Genomic DNA, 12,624 nt, shown 5'->3' with positions numbered 1-12,624 from the left:
CCGGTTGTTATTGCTTAGCCTCTCCTATAGTTTAATAGTCTCCCATTGACACTGTCCATAGTCTCTCCCGTTGTACGATAGTCTCCGGTTGTTATTGCTTAGCCTCTCCTATAGTTTAATAGTCTCCCATTGACACTGTCCAAAGTCTCTCCCGTTGTACGATAGTCTCCGGTTGTTATTGCTTAGCCTCTCCTATAGTTTAATAGTCTCCCATTGACACTGTCCATAGTCTCTCCCATTGTACGACAGTCTCTTGTTGTTAATGTTTAGCCTTTCCTATAACATAATAGTTTCCTGTTGATACTGTTCAGTCTCTCATGTAGCATGTCTGTCTTCAGTTGATGCTGTCCGTAGTCTCTCCTACAGTATGAAAGCCTCTTGTTGATACTGTTCAATCTCTCCTATGGCACGACAGTCCGTGCTGTTGTTACTGTAGTTAGCTCCTCCTCCGCAAGACAGTCTATACTGTAGTTACCATAGTTAGCCTCTCCTATAGCTTGGCAGCACGTCCGGTATGAAACCAGTGCAAATATCTGATATATTAGCTAATTACCCAAATCTGTTCACAATGCATTTAAATTACCTTAATGTGCAATTTCATTTGACTTATTTTTGCACATTTTCACCAGTTATTTAGTGCTGTCCTGAATTGCCGAGATCTAGCATCTCAGTTTTTTACACGGCTCATTTCAATTTGACACATGAACCAAAACTGTCACTTACAAAATTAAAGCCACAAACATTTTTATGTTGATAGAAACGTAGCGTGCGCTCAGACTGTGCATCGTTTACGCACGGGCGCTTTGCCGATGCCCCTGCCCCTCCCCGCCCCTCCCCCGCCCTCTCCGATCACCACGGGGTGATCACATGACGCACCTCCAGGTTGGCCCAGCGCTCCACCTGGTAGTCGGGGGCGACGTCGCTCCTGATGTTGAGGGTGGGCGTGTCCAGCAGGGCGTCCTTGATCAGGATGGAGAGGGCCCGCAGGATGAACGAGGCGAACAGGTTCATGTGGATGTTGTTCCGCATGCAGTGGAGTTTCCTGGGGGGGCGGAGGTTATGACATGAGGAGACCTTGTGATCTCTCTCCCGGGTATCTGTCTCTTTTTTTGTTGGGGGGGCAATTGAATGCTTTGCCCCAAGGTTTAACTTCTGTCAGTGCCCTCTAATCATATGACCAACCACACAACTCTGTACCCTGTCCACATCAAGCAATACTCTGTGACCCCCCCCCCCCTTCCCCCATTATAAGGCCAGAGGGTGCATTTAATGCAGAGGCTGTGACAGGACAGAGGTCACTGGGGAGACTGGAGAAGAAATTTGATTTGAAAAGAAAAATGCAGGTGTGAACAGAACTGTTGTACGTGGCACATCGATTTCTGAGAGAGAGGGAAGCATGCGCTTGAATACCCCCCCCCCCTCCCCCCCCACACACACACACACACACACACACACTTGTCTGCCTCCCCCTTCCCACCACCCCCTTGCCATGGTCGACACAGAGTGGCCATTCTCCTGGTCAGCTGGGCAAGCGATCGCTTACTTCACATTCAGGTCAGATCTGGGACATATAACTGTTTGAAGTACTATAGACACCCCCTGACATTCATGGAGATTGCAACCCATTTTTAAAGAATGATCTATTGTCACCAAGGTTCTGAAGAAGGTATTCTTCACTTCGCGTTTTTGGTTTGTGACATATTTCACTGAATATTCTCAGGGATCTAAAAGAGAAATATCTCTAGCAGAATAAATGTACTAAAATGATTTATCACAGAACAGTGTACTTTACCCCGGGCTCAACGCCCCACCCCTACCCCACCTCTCTCTCTCTCTCCCTCTCGCTGTCTCTCTCTCTCTCTCTCTCTCTCTCTCTGTATGTCTCTGATCTGAGCTCCCATCTTTCTAAAATTCAGTTCAAAGTTATAAGCTGCATTTCCAAAGAATGGACAATTGGCAAAACATAATTACGAGACACCTTCTTAATCCTTTGAAGAGTAGATTGTTTTAAATTTTTTTTTTTAATTCTAAATCAGTGTTCTAGAACTGTTGCTTTCTAGTGGCAATTGCTAGAATCAGCACGGTAATGTTCATTTAAGAACACTCTAATCACAAATTCTGTGACTTTATCCCTTAAAGGGTTAATACAAATACTACTGTCCCTTGCTTGGACCTTCCCAGGCTAATGCAGAAGCGTGTACGTATAGACTAACGTCTAAAGGTGTGGTCGGGGCCGTTGCCGATACAGGTGCAGGCATGTCTCTTACCTGAAGGCCACCAGGATGCCAAGAGCCAGCACCAGAGCTCCCAGGGACAGGGAGTAGCCCACTGTGTACATAGCCCTGAACTTACTGAGAATCCTCCCATACCGCTGCTGAGAGAGAGGGATGGAGAGCCAGTGAGAGAGATGGGAGGGGTGGGTGGGAAGATGTGGAGAGAGTAGGGGAAAAAAGGAGGGAGGAAGGGGGAACAGGGAGAGAGGAAGATAAATAGAGTGGGAGAGAGGGAGGAAAACAAAAGAGATTGGAGAGGCAGAAGAGAGAAAAGGGGGGGAAGATGTAAAGGGAAACGGGAGAGAAACTCAATTTGCAGTAGGTCATATGTTCATGGCACACCAGCAGTAATCAGCACACAGCTTGGTGGTCACATCACCATGGCAACCGCCATACAGCCCCAACTCCTGTACCCAGTGTAGGGCCTTACAAAGCCTTGAAAAGGGACATTACTCCCCCTATGCGCCCCCTGGCCCTTTGGCATACCACTGGATTAAGCCTGTGAGCCGAGACCTCCCATATGGAAAAAAGTAAAATGTTGCTATACAATGTGCAACAAAAATGTGAAGAATTTCTTAATAAGGAAAATATATCAGTAATTGCACTTTCAGCACATACCTGCTTTAATGGAAAATCATAATTACAGCATGTTGCACAATGAAAATATTGTACACTTATTATACTGTAGCTATTATTGTCAGCTGTAAAGTCAGATTTTACTTTTTTCCATTTTTAAATTCCATATTTTAGCACAGCTTTTACTTGTTCTATGAAAGATCAATGTTTTTGTGAGCATGTCAGGGAGCCATGCTCCTTGTAATAGTTACTGTGGTACAATTGCAAGCTGAACGTTCTATACTGTTCGCTGATGACATTTATTTAATTTAGATAAAAAAGGCACAGAGGAGAGAGGCCTTATCACGGTCCAATTTGCAGATGTTTTGAAAAGATAGAAACTGATATTACGGCCCATGAATGCTGACGACTTCTCCCCCCATCTTCCCCTGCTATCTGTGTCTTTTCCTTTGTAAGGCATTTTTCATTCACGGTGGACGCCCTATTCAGACTGTTAGCTAACAAAAGCGATCATTTGTGGTGAAAAGAAAATAGTATGAATATGTCTAAATGTTAGCAATTTTTTTTTGAATGCATATGAGGTCTGCATATTGCATAGTATGAGCTGAAATATGAATTTGTGTCAGTCCTTGAATGAAGATGCGACATCGGTACAGAGCACAGAACACGTGACGTGCAGAACGTGTACAGGTGCAGTGTTCTCACCTGTTCCCGGTCATCCTGTTCACAGTCACTGGTGTTCTTAAGAAACCACTGTCCATCTGCACCACAGAACCGGTGCACACGACCATGATGGACTGAAACACACATATAAACCCATGCACGCACACATACACACACCCACAGACACACATTACAAAAAGAGGACTATCACTCTATACCTTCCAGGCAGTAAAAATGTTTAGTAAATATTTTCACTAAATAAAACAGAAAGAAGATTATGTTTTAAGCTCACTGTCACTGTTCTGAATGTGCACTGAAACAAATGTTTTTGTTTATTTTTGTTGAAAAGTGAGGACCTGAAACACAACTAACTGACAAAGTGGGGACCTCCACAGCCTGCTGTACTCCCTCACACACACACACAATCCCCAGAATGGGAAGCACAGTTCACATTCTATATCAGACACCCACTCCTATCATCTCTCTCCATTATCCACACCCCTCTTTTGAACCTATTCACCCCTTCCAGGCCTCTCATCAATCACTGCCCCCCCCCTCCCCCCGACCCAACTGCAGCAGCGAAAGATTCATGCCACACAGTTAAACGGTCTTCTCCCAACCACAAATCAAACTTTATGGGACCTTTTTATGCGCCCTGGTTAAAGGATGACCTGATTAAAGAAATAAAGCAGAAATACCAGACCTCTACCTCTTTGTCTCCCATGTGCATGTGTGTATGTGTGTGCATGTCTATGTGTGTGTGTGTGTGTGTGTCTGTCTATGTGTGTCTATGTGTGTGTTTGTGTGTGTTTGTGTGTCTATGTGTGTGTTTGTGTGTGTTTGTGTGTGTGTGTGTGTGTGTGTGTGTGTGTGTGTCTGTCTATGTGTGTCTATGTGTGTGTTTGTGTGTGTGTGTGTGTGTGTGTGTGTGTGTGAACAACCCTGCTCAAATAGATGTGCAGCTGCCTGCGACTTCTTTTCTGCGGTCGCTGAACCATTGAGTGTAACTCAACTACACCTCCAGTGCAGGCAGACCAGAGACGTTTGATAGACCGGGGGGGGGGGGGGGGTGGGGGGGTCCACACTGCACCCTTAAGCATGGAAAAAATGCCACTCAAACGTCCTTCCTTCCTGGGTGAAATATGCCTAATTGTGCATCCACACCACTTCCAGTCACTGTTGGCACAGTGGATTAGATCCACACCTTGGATTCCTCATCTTTTCATGGTTGTTTTTTCTGCCCCGAAAAAAGAGCCTGGATCATTTCAATTACAAATCCCCAATGCAACCGGCTCACCACCAAACCAAATGAAGGACAGGGAGAAACTCAAACCGCCCCACCCCTTCTCCACTGATTGGTCAATTGACTTTTTGTGACAGTTTAAGAAAATACACCCATCGGTGTAGGAAAGTACTGGTGTGTCAAGCACATACATGTCAGAGCTATGGAAGACAACAATATCGACATCTCATGTCCATAGTGGTCCTTCAGCACCCCCCCACCCCCAGGTTCCTCACCTTTGCGATGCCATGGCAGGTACCAGGGGCAGGGCACGTTGACTGTGGTGCCAGGCGGACCGTCAGGCCAACAGGCGTAATTGTCGAAAGTTCGGTTGCACACCACACCTGGGGGGGAGACAGTTCCCACAGAACATCAGGACCCAAAGACACAGAGAGGGTTCAGCCTTCAGGCTTAAAGCCACAGACAGTTCATCCAGAACCACAACCAAACAGCCTGAAGAAATTAAGAAATCCATACCCTCATAAAACATGACTTTTCCTACCCTAACCCAAGCTATCAATTACAGTAAATCTCTAAAGTTGAATCTCAGTCAAAAGCCCTTCCCACCAATGGAAAGCCCCTCCCACCAATAAACACATCTTTCAATGACAAGTTTCAACCATATCTTTGCATTAAAAAATTATAGTTGAATATTAGTCATCTGTTGATGACTTCATTAGGCAAATCCCACCCCATTCAAAGGCCATTTCATTTCCTACAATCTTTTCACTATAACATTCCGGCTGAATCGCAGTCACCAGTTGACGACAATATCAGACAAGCCTTACTTGTGGCAAGTGGTTCAGTGGTGATGTTGTGGATACACTCATTCTTGTAGCTCATCCATTGTTCCATCAATTCCTTTAGGATTTTATTTGAAGACACCTGTTAAAAACGAAATTACAAATCCCTCAAAAATACTGGTCTTGACCAAACATAAATCCTGTGACACAATGAGCTTGCAATGCCAACTGAAAGTCCTCTTAATGATCAACTTCAGGCCATCATCTTCACTCGACTGAAGTTTCAACCAATGTGCGACCAATATCAAAACAGAACTGGTTTTTGAAACAGATGTATGAGCGTATGCCAAATCAAAGCCTGAATTACAGATTTCACTCAACAACTACACAAAACAAAAAACAAACCCCCCATAATAAACAAAAATGATGCCTTCACATTTCTTATTTCTAGTTCTGAAATGTAGGTATGCCCTGCAATAGATAGGCGACCTGTCCAGGGTATATTCCTGCCTCTGGGCTCCAGCACCCTCCACGACCCTGACCAGGAATAAGCCAGTATAGATAATGGATGGATGGATGAAATGTTGGTAGGTGGTAGGGAATTCCAATCAGCAAGCTGTCTGGGCTTTTCACTTAAGTCTGAAAAAAGCAGCAAATTATTTTTTGAAAACCAGGGTTCTCAGGTCTCTGTCATCAGGTCCTCAAATTCCCTCCCCACCCCCCTGAGGGGCCTTCCCGCATTGGCACCTCACAGTTTACGGTACTGTCCCGACAACACGCTGCTTTGGCAATGGCCGGACCAGCTGTTTATTTTTTTAAAAGCCATGCTGGGTGGACAAAGCATACACACGTCCCCGGGTTTTAAACACAGATGATTCACGATCCGCTGCGAGCCCAGCTCGAAAAACACGCAGCAGCGAAAACACTTCATTAAAACCATCATCCACAACGTCTAAATCAGGCCTGGGCAACTCAGGTCCAGCAGGGTCTGCAGTTTTTCACTGTTTCCTTTCCACCTGCAGCCAGTTTAGGCCTTTGTAAAGGAGGAGCGTGCAGCCTTTTTAGACAATCAATGAATTAAATGGTGCTGAGATGTACCAAAAAAAACCCCCCAGCCCTGCAGTACTGGAACTGTGCAAACACTGTACTTTATACAGGCAGGCTCAGGGGTAGAATCGCTAAGGTGTGCCCGCTTATTAATGATGTATGTACAAAATCAAGGTGATTAATGGAATGTGGACCCTTGCACACATGCGTCTTGTCGCCTGAATGTTCTGGGGGTTTTCCACGTAGGCGTCGTGTGTGAACGATTTTCCATGGAAGACTTTCCCCCCCAATTAGCCGGGTCGGGACTGAGTTAAGATTTACGAAAAAAACCTTCCACCACGGCTCGTTGCCCTCAGAGTCTGGGGAATCTGTTGTTAAAGGACTGTGGCAGGGCTCGGTTTGTGGGAGAGGTTCAGGACAATCAGAGGACGTCTACTGGTTAAGTAGGCACACGCACCTGGAGTGCATCAGTAATTAGTCCAGGTATTTAAAGTGTGCTTTCTAACCCAGTAGTTGGCTGTGACCGGGGAACTCCCAAATCGAGAGAGAGAGCTGCACCGACTGTTTGGAGCTGGGAAGCTGCTGTTTGGCTGTTCTGTTTATTTTGTCTTCGTTATTTTAGTTTGTTGTGTTTATTTATTTTTATTTTTACCTGGATCCCATGAGGGCGAAAGGCGAAGACATTTTGTTTAATTCCTGTAGAATTCCGCTCTATCTCTACCCATTTACAATAAAGACTGGTAAAATCCGGAATTCCTGTACCTCCCTGCGTCAAACTTTTCTGTCCACAAAAGGGGTGTGTGGCGGCGCGAGACAGACCCTTCCCACCCACTCCTTCTCCCAGCGAACGGGGAGCTGCGCTGGTCAGCCGCTCTTTCCGTCTCCTCCTCTCCGCACAGGTTCGGGGGGGCTACTCTAGAAACCCTGCCTCATGGGGCTAGGGCACGGGGATGTTTCACGTGGGCGTTGACGGAAAAAGAGGAAGCTCTCGTCCAGACATAGGCGGCTGCACAATGCGCACGGGACACTGCACCAGGAGAACCAGAAACTGCAGGCTAGCTCAACTCTGATTAGGAGTCACTGGGAGTGTGTGTGTGTGTGTGTGTGCATGTGTGCGTGTGTGCAAGTGAGCACGTTCGTGTTTTAATACAAAATGAAATAAATAAATTGCATGAAAAAATAATCATGCAAAAATGAAAAACTCAGGCTTTGAAGGGTGAAATGCGTTTTTATCTGACCAGCAAGTACTAATCAGCGCAGTGCGTAATGGGCTACTTCGTGATTTGTGGAAAAACATTATTTCCAAAAATATGACTTCAGTTTGTGAGCAAACTAGCAACTTTGTGACTGTGTGTTTGTTTTTCATTTTTGGAATGAAACAGAACGTAAATCAAATTATCCTGTACATGCGTGTCTGTGCATGTGCGTGTGTGTGTGCGTGTGTGCGAGTGTATGTGTGTGTTTGTGTGTGTGCATGTGTGCGCATATGTGTGTGCGTGCGTGTGAATTTGTAGGTGTGGGTGCGTGGTACTTACCTGGGTGATGATGGAGAGCGTGAGCAGGGTCAGAAGAAGGAACAGCTGTGACATCCCTCAGTTCTGCGGCTGGGGTGGGGTGGGGGGGGGGGGTGGGAGATGAGCTCACCTCATAGGAGGGCTTCACCTGTGCTCAGCATACAACCTGTACCACTGAGGGGTGGGGAGCAGAGGAAGAGAGGAATTAGACTGACAGACAGAGGAGAGAGAGGAGAGAAACAGAGAGGGAGAGGAGAGGGGGCGGGAAGGAACAATATAAAAGAGACACTGATATTGCAGGTGTCCTCGCAAGTATAAATGCCTTATTTGATGAATATCTGTTTAAAACAGATTGGCGATACCGCGTGCTTGCATTCCTGAGAGTAACGCTGGAACCCCCACTGGAAGTCACTTGTCACTCAGGATGAGAGTGTCTGCTAAGTTACTGCAAGGTAATGTTCAGTAATGTAATATCAGGCGCATCTAAAGCAAACAGAGAGGAACTCAAACATTTACACACTCCACACTGTGCGTATGAATTAGCAAAAAATAAATAAGATAAAACCAACACGCTGCTCTGTATGACGTATACACACACACACACACACACGCACGCATACACACACACGCCCGCACCTCCTATAATCTCATATCATTAAATGTATAATGTTGTGTCCAGACAAGCCTTCTGTGTAGGGAATATCTCACAGACTGGACATGGAGGAGAGAGCTCTGTTGCAGATATAAGCCCAGAGGAGGGAGCATGTTCTCCAACACACAACAATCTTGCCTTTTATATCCAATTAGACTCCAATTGTACTCTTAAATAAGTGATCAGCCCACTGTAAATGAATCGTGTGCTATTATTCTTGGCTGACAGCCAAGGGAAAGGGGCATGAATACTTTATGTTCCTCTGTCAGGCATACCTTCTGCCCCTTACATAACTGTTTCTTCTCATTTCAATTACCACTGCCAGTCATCCCCACTGCTGCCATTTATCTTCAGTCATTATCCACCTAACCATCATCGCTTTCATCATAATCTGCATCATCAACATCTTCATAATTATCATCATCTTTATTGCCCTCATCATCATCCACATCCTCATCATCACTAATATTACCTTCATCATCATCCACATCCTCATCATTATCATCATCACCATCATCACCTGATCATCAACAGTAGTATCACCATCATTGTCCTCATCGTCAACACCTTTGTCGTTATCGAGTTCTTCATCAAACTCATCATCGTCATCGTCATCATCATCATCATCATCATTGCTATTTTTTATTTTTGTTAGGACCGTCAGCACCTTAATTCCACAGAGCATCTGACAACAGTGAAATTAGCCAATTAATATATAAGGCCCAGGGTCTGCCAACCTGGGGTGTGTATAAGCAATGCATAAGGTTTATCAGCCCGGGGTGTGCGTAACCAACGCATAAGGCCTGTTAGCCTGGGCTGTGACTGAGCAATGCATAAGACCCTGGGCACTAAGGGGCTTGGGGATCAGGGGGTAACATAGGGAAAAATAATGACAGGGCGAAGTGAAGAAAAAGAATGAAATCCCACTCGTGTCTTCTGAAGGGGGGTGGGGGGGGGGGGGGGGTCACTGCTTTGATTTGATTTCCCACAGTAACACTCTCCTCAGGGCATTGACCAAACACTATGATTTACTGACCACTGATGGAGGGAGAGGAGCGTTCTTCCTGAGAGGGCCCAGTAGGACTACCCAGTTCCACTGTGTGTGTGCATGTGTGTGTGCGTGTGCGTGCGTATGTGTATGGGTGTGTGTGTGTGTGTGTGTGAGTGTGTGTGTGTTTATGGGTGTGTATGTGTGTGTGAGTGTGTGTATGGGTGTGTGTGTGTGTGTGTGGGTGTGTGTGTGTTTATGGGTGTGTGAGCATGTGTGTGTGCATGTGTGTGTTTATGGGTGTGTATGTGTATGGGTGTGTGTATGTGAGTGAGTGCGTGTGTGTGTTAATGGGTGTGCGTGTGTGTGTGTATGGGTGCGTGTGTGTGTGTGTGTGTATGGGTGTGTGTGAGTATGAGTGTGTATATATGTATGAGTGTGTGTATGAGTGTGTGTGCTAATGGGTGTGTGTGAGTATGAGTGTGTGTATATGTGTGTGTGTGTGTATGGGTGTGTGTGAGTATGAGTGTGTGTATATGTGTGTGTGTGTGTGTATGGGTGTGTGTGAGTATGAGTGTGTGTATATGTGTGTGTGTGTGTATGGGTGTGTGTGAGTATGAGTGTGTGTATATGTGTGTGTGTGTGTATGGGTGTGTGTGAGTATGAGTGTGTGTATATGTGTGTGTGTGTGTATGGGTGTGTGTGAGTATGAGTGTGTGTATATGTGTGTGTGTGTGTATGGGTGTGTGTGAGTATGAGTGTGTGTATATGTGTGTGTGTGTGTATGGGTGTGTGTGAGTATGAGTGTGTGTATATGTGCGTGTGTGTGCTAATGGGTGTGTGTGAAAGAGGTCTTCCAGCTGGGTACCTTTCCCACGCTGGTTACTCACCTGAGCCTGAGTCCGCGTTTGACTTCTTCGGCTGAAGTCGGAGAACGGAACGAAATCTGAAACGTTTCTGCAAAAAACACCGTTACCATGGAAACATTTTTGGCTAAAACGTTTCAAATTCCATTCTATTCCAGTCTTTCTGCAGGCGACGATCAGGGAGGTTTTCCGGTGTTCCCGAGAGTGTGTTTGTCTGTATTTGCGTACTTATGTGGATATGTGTGTGTGTGCATGCGTTTGTGTGCGTGTTTGTTTGCATGTTTGAAAAATAATGTAATATATCTGCAGATTAAATTTAGATTAAAAAACAACAAGAAAAAAATTAAAGGTCGGAGCCCTGTTTTGGCTAGTTTCCATTCCAGTAGGTTAATCTGGCTTCCCAAAGAGCTGGTACACTGGTGTTGGTATACTGCAATATTGGGTCACAGTGCAACCTTTTCACCCAGGGTGCATGTGCAGTCTACAGCTTGATGCTCAATACTGTTTTAAAAATGTTGATTCAACTTGTGCTAAGAAAAAAAGAAACCTGAAACAGATCGGGCCTTGATGTGCACTGCTGGTCCAAGGGGACTATTCTGTAACATCAGATGGGATCAGATACGAATGCTCCAAGCTATCGAAAAGACTTGCTCAATCAGGGTCCCAGGACCTGGCAGTGTTTTCTTTGCAATCCTTCAGATACCCATCAGACCGCTCAAACCACAGGACCTGGCGATGGCATTGTGTTTACAGGGCGTGTTTGCATAGCAAAAAACAAAAGGACATTCAATAGCATCATATCCACAGGATGTGTTTGCATAGCAAACACCACGCTCCAAAACGAAACAAAAAAAGGCTATCTGCAAACTCGTGGTCAGACTATCTGTGAGCCAGTGCTGTGTTTCATACAGGGAGGGGGAACAGCTGTGCAGAGAACCTGCACCCCCCCCCCCCCCCCACCCCCAGGGCCCAGTGACTCTAATGAACAGAGAGTGCATACATCGTATCAGGGGGAGTTTAAAATAGATACATCAAATTGGGGGTAGTTTATGGTATATGCATCAAGTTTATGAAGTTCAGAGGTAGTCTGAGGTAGGTCATGTTTGGGTATGGGCTCAGTGATTCCGTTTGGGGTCAATGAATCATGTTGGGGTAATTTAGACTGTATTACATATGTGTACGCATACAGACACACACACACACACACACAGCCACACACACAGACACACATTGACACACACACACATGTGCACACACACACACATACACAGGCCCACACATACACAGGTCCAGGGTCAAAGATTTGATTTCCTACATTCCGAGCACTTTGGGGTGGCCTCCTGGAGATCTAACAGGCATGTGGGGACAGTACTGCCTGTCAGCAGGTTATAATGGAGGTGACCTTTGATGGGCACTGCAAACACATAGGTGATCTCAAGAGCACACACACAACGCATACACATATACACGCACACCCACACATGCACACACACACGCACAAAAGTAGACACACATAAGCACAAACACACACACATGCATACACATGCACACACACACACACACATATACATGCACGAAAGCACTCACACACAAGCACACACACAGACACACACAGCAGGCGGATCAGATAACAGCAGTTAGCATCTAGGAACAGAGGTGAGGCCATACCGGCTGTTGAGAGCAGCAGTGCTGCGCTTCGCATGAAGGGGTCGTGATCCACACCGTTGACAGTAACAGCGACGATTTTGCACCATCGGTGCGAATCACGACTCCTTCCTGTTGCATCGTGGGAACAGTGCGGGTCGCCCGGGAAACTGTTTGAAAGTCCAAGGGGATTTATACAAACGCACAGCCAACAGTTTATTTATATCAGGGACCGTGCATGGGCAGTGTCTCAAACTGTGTACCCGCACCTGAGTATTTCACATATAACAGACTTGCTTCTTTATTTGCATGGTTTATGCTTCTGCCATTTGATTGCAGTTTACAGATCCACATCTTTTCTGGGGCGTTCTGTATT

The 12,624-nt window shown here is 45.8% G+C and overlaps 1 protein-coding gene across 2 annotated transcripts in view; it reads right to left on the bottom strand.

The window, feature by feature from the left end:
- LOC118218141 (glucagon receptor-like) overlaps positions 1-12,624 on the bottom strand; it is a 73,796-nt gene that overhangs the window by 17,495 nt on the left and 43,677 nt on the right. The window contains exons 2-7 of one of the 2 annotated variants that reach the window (XM_035400566.1): positions 8,120-8,272; positions 5,583-5,679; positions 5,031-5,138; positions 3,555-3,646; positions 2,268-2,374; positions 877-1,042 (exon numbers count right to left, since the gene is read on the bottom strand). In XM_035400566.1, coding sequence (XP_035256457.1) covers positions 877-1,042; positions 2,268-2,374; positions 3,555-3,646; positions 5,031-5,138; positions 5,583-5,679; positions 8,120-8,173 — 624 coding nt within the window. In that variant the 5' untranslated portion in view covers positions 8,174-8,272. The remainder of the gene's footprint in view (positions 1-876; positions 1,043-2,267; positions 2,375-3,554; positions 3,647-5,030; positions 5,139-5,582; positions 5,680-8,119; positions 8,273-12,624) is intronic. The other variant, XM_035400576.1, reaches the window with a different exon arrangement.

Source organism: Anguilla anguilla, chromosome 2 (assembly GCF_013347855.1).
Source record: "Anguilla anguilla isolate fAngAng1 chromosome 2, fAngAng1.pri, whole genome shotgun sequence".
NCBI lineage: Eukaryota > Metazoa > Chordata > Actinopteri > Anguilliformes > Anguillidae > Anguilla > Anguilla anguilla.
This window is presented reverse-complemented; position numbering and strand designations above follow the sequence as displayed.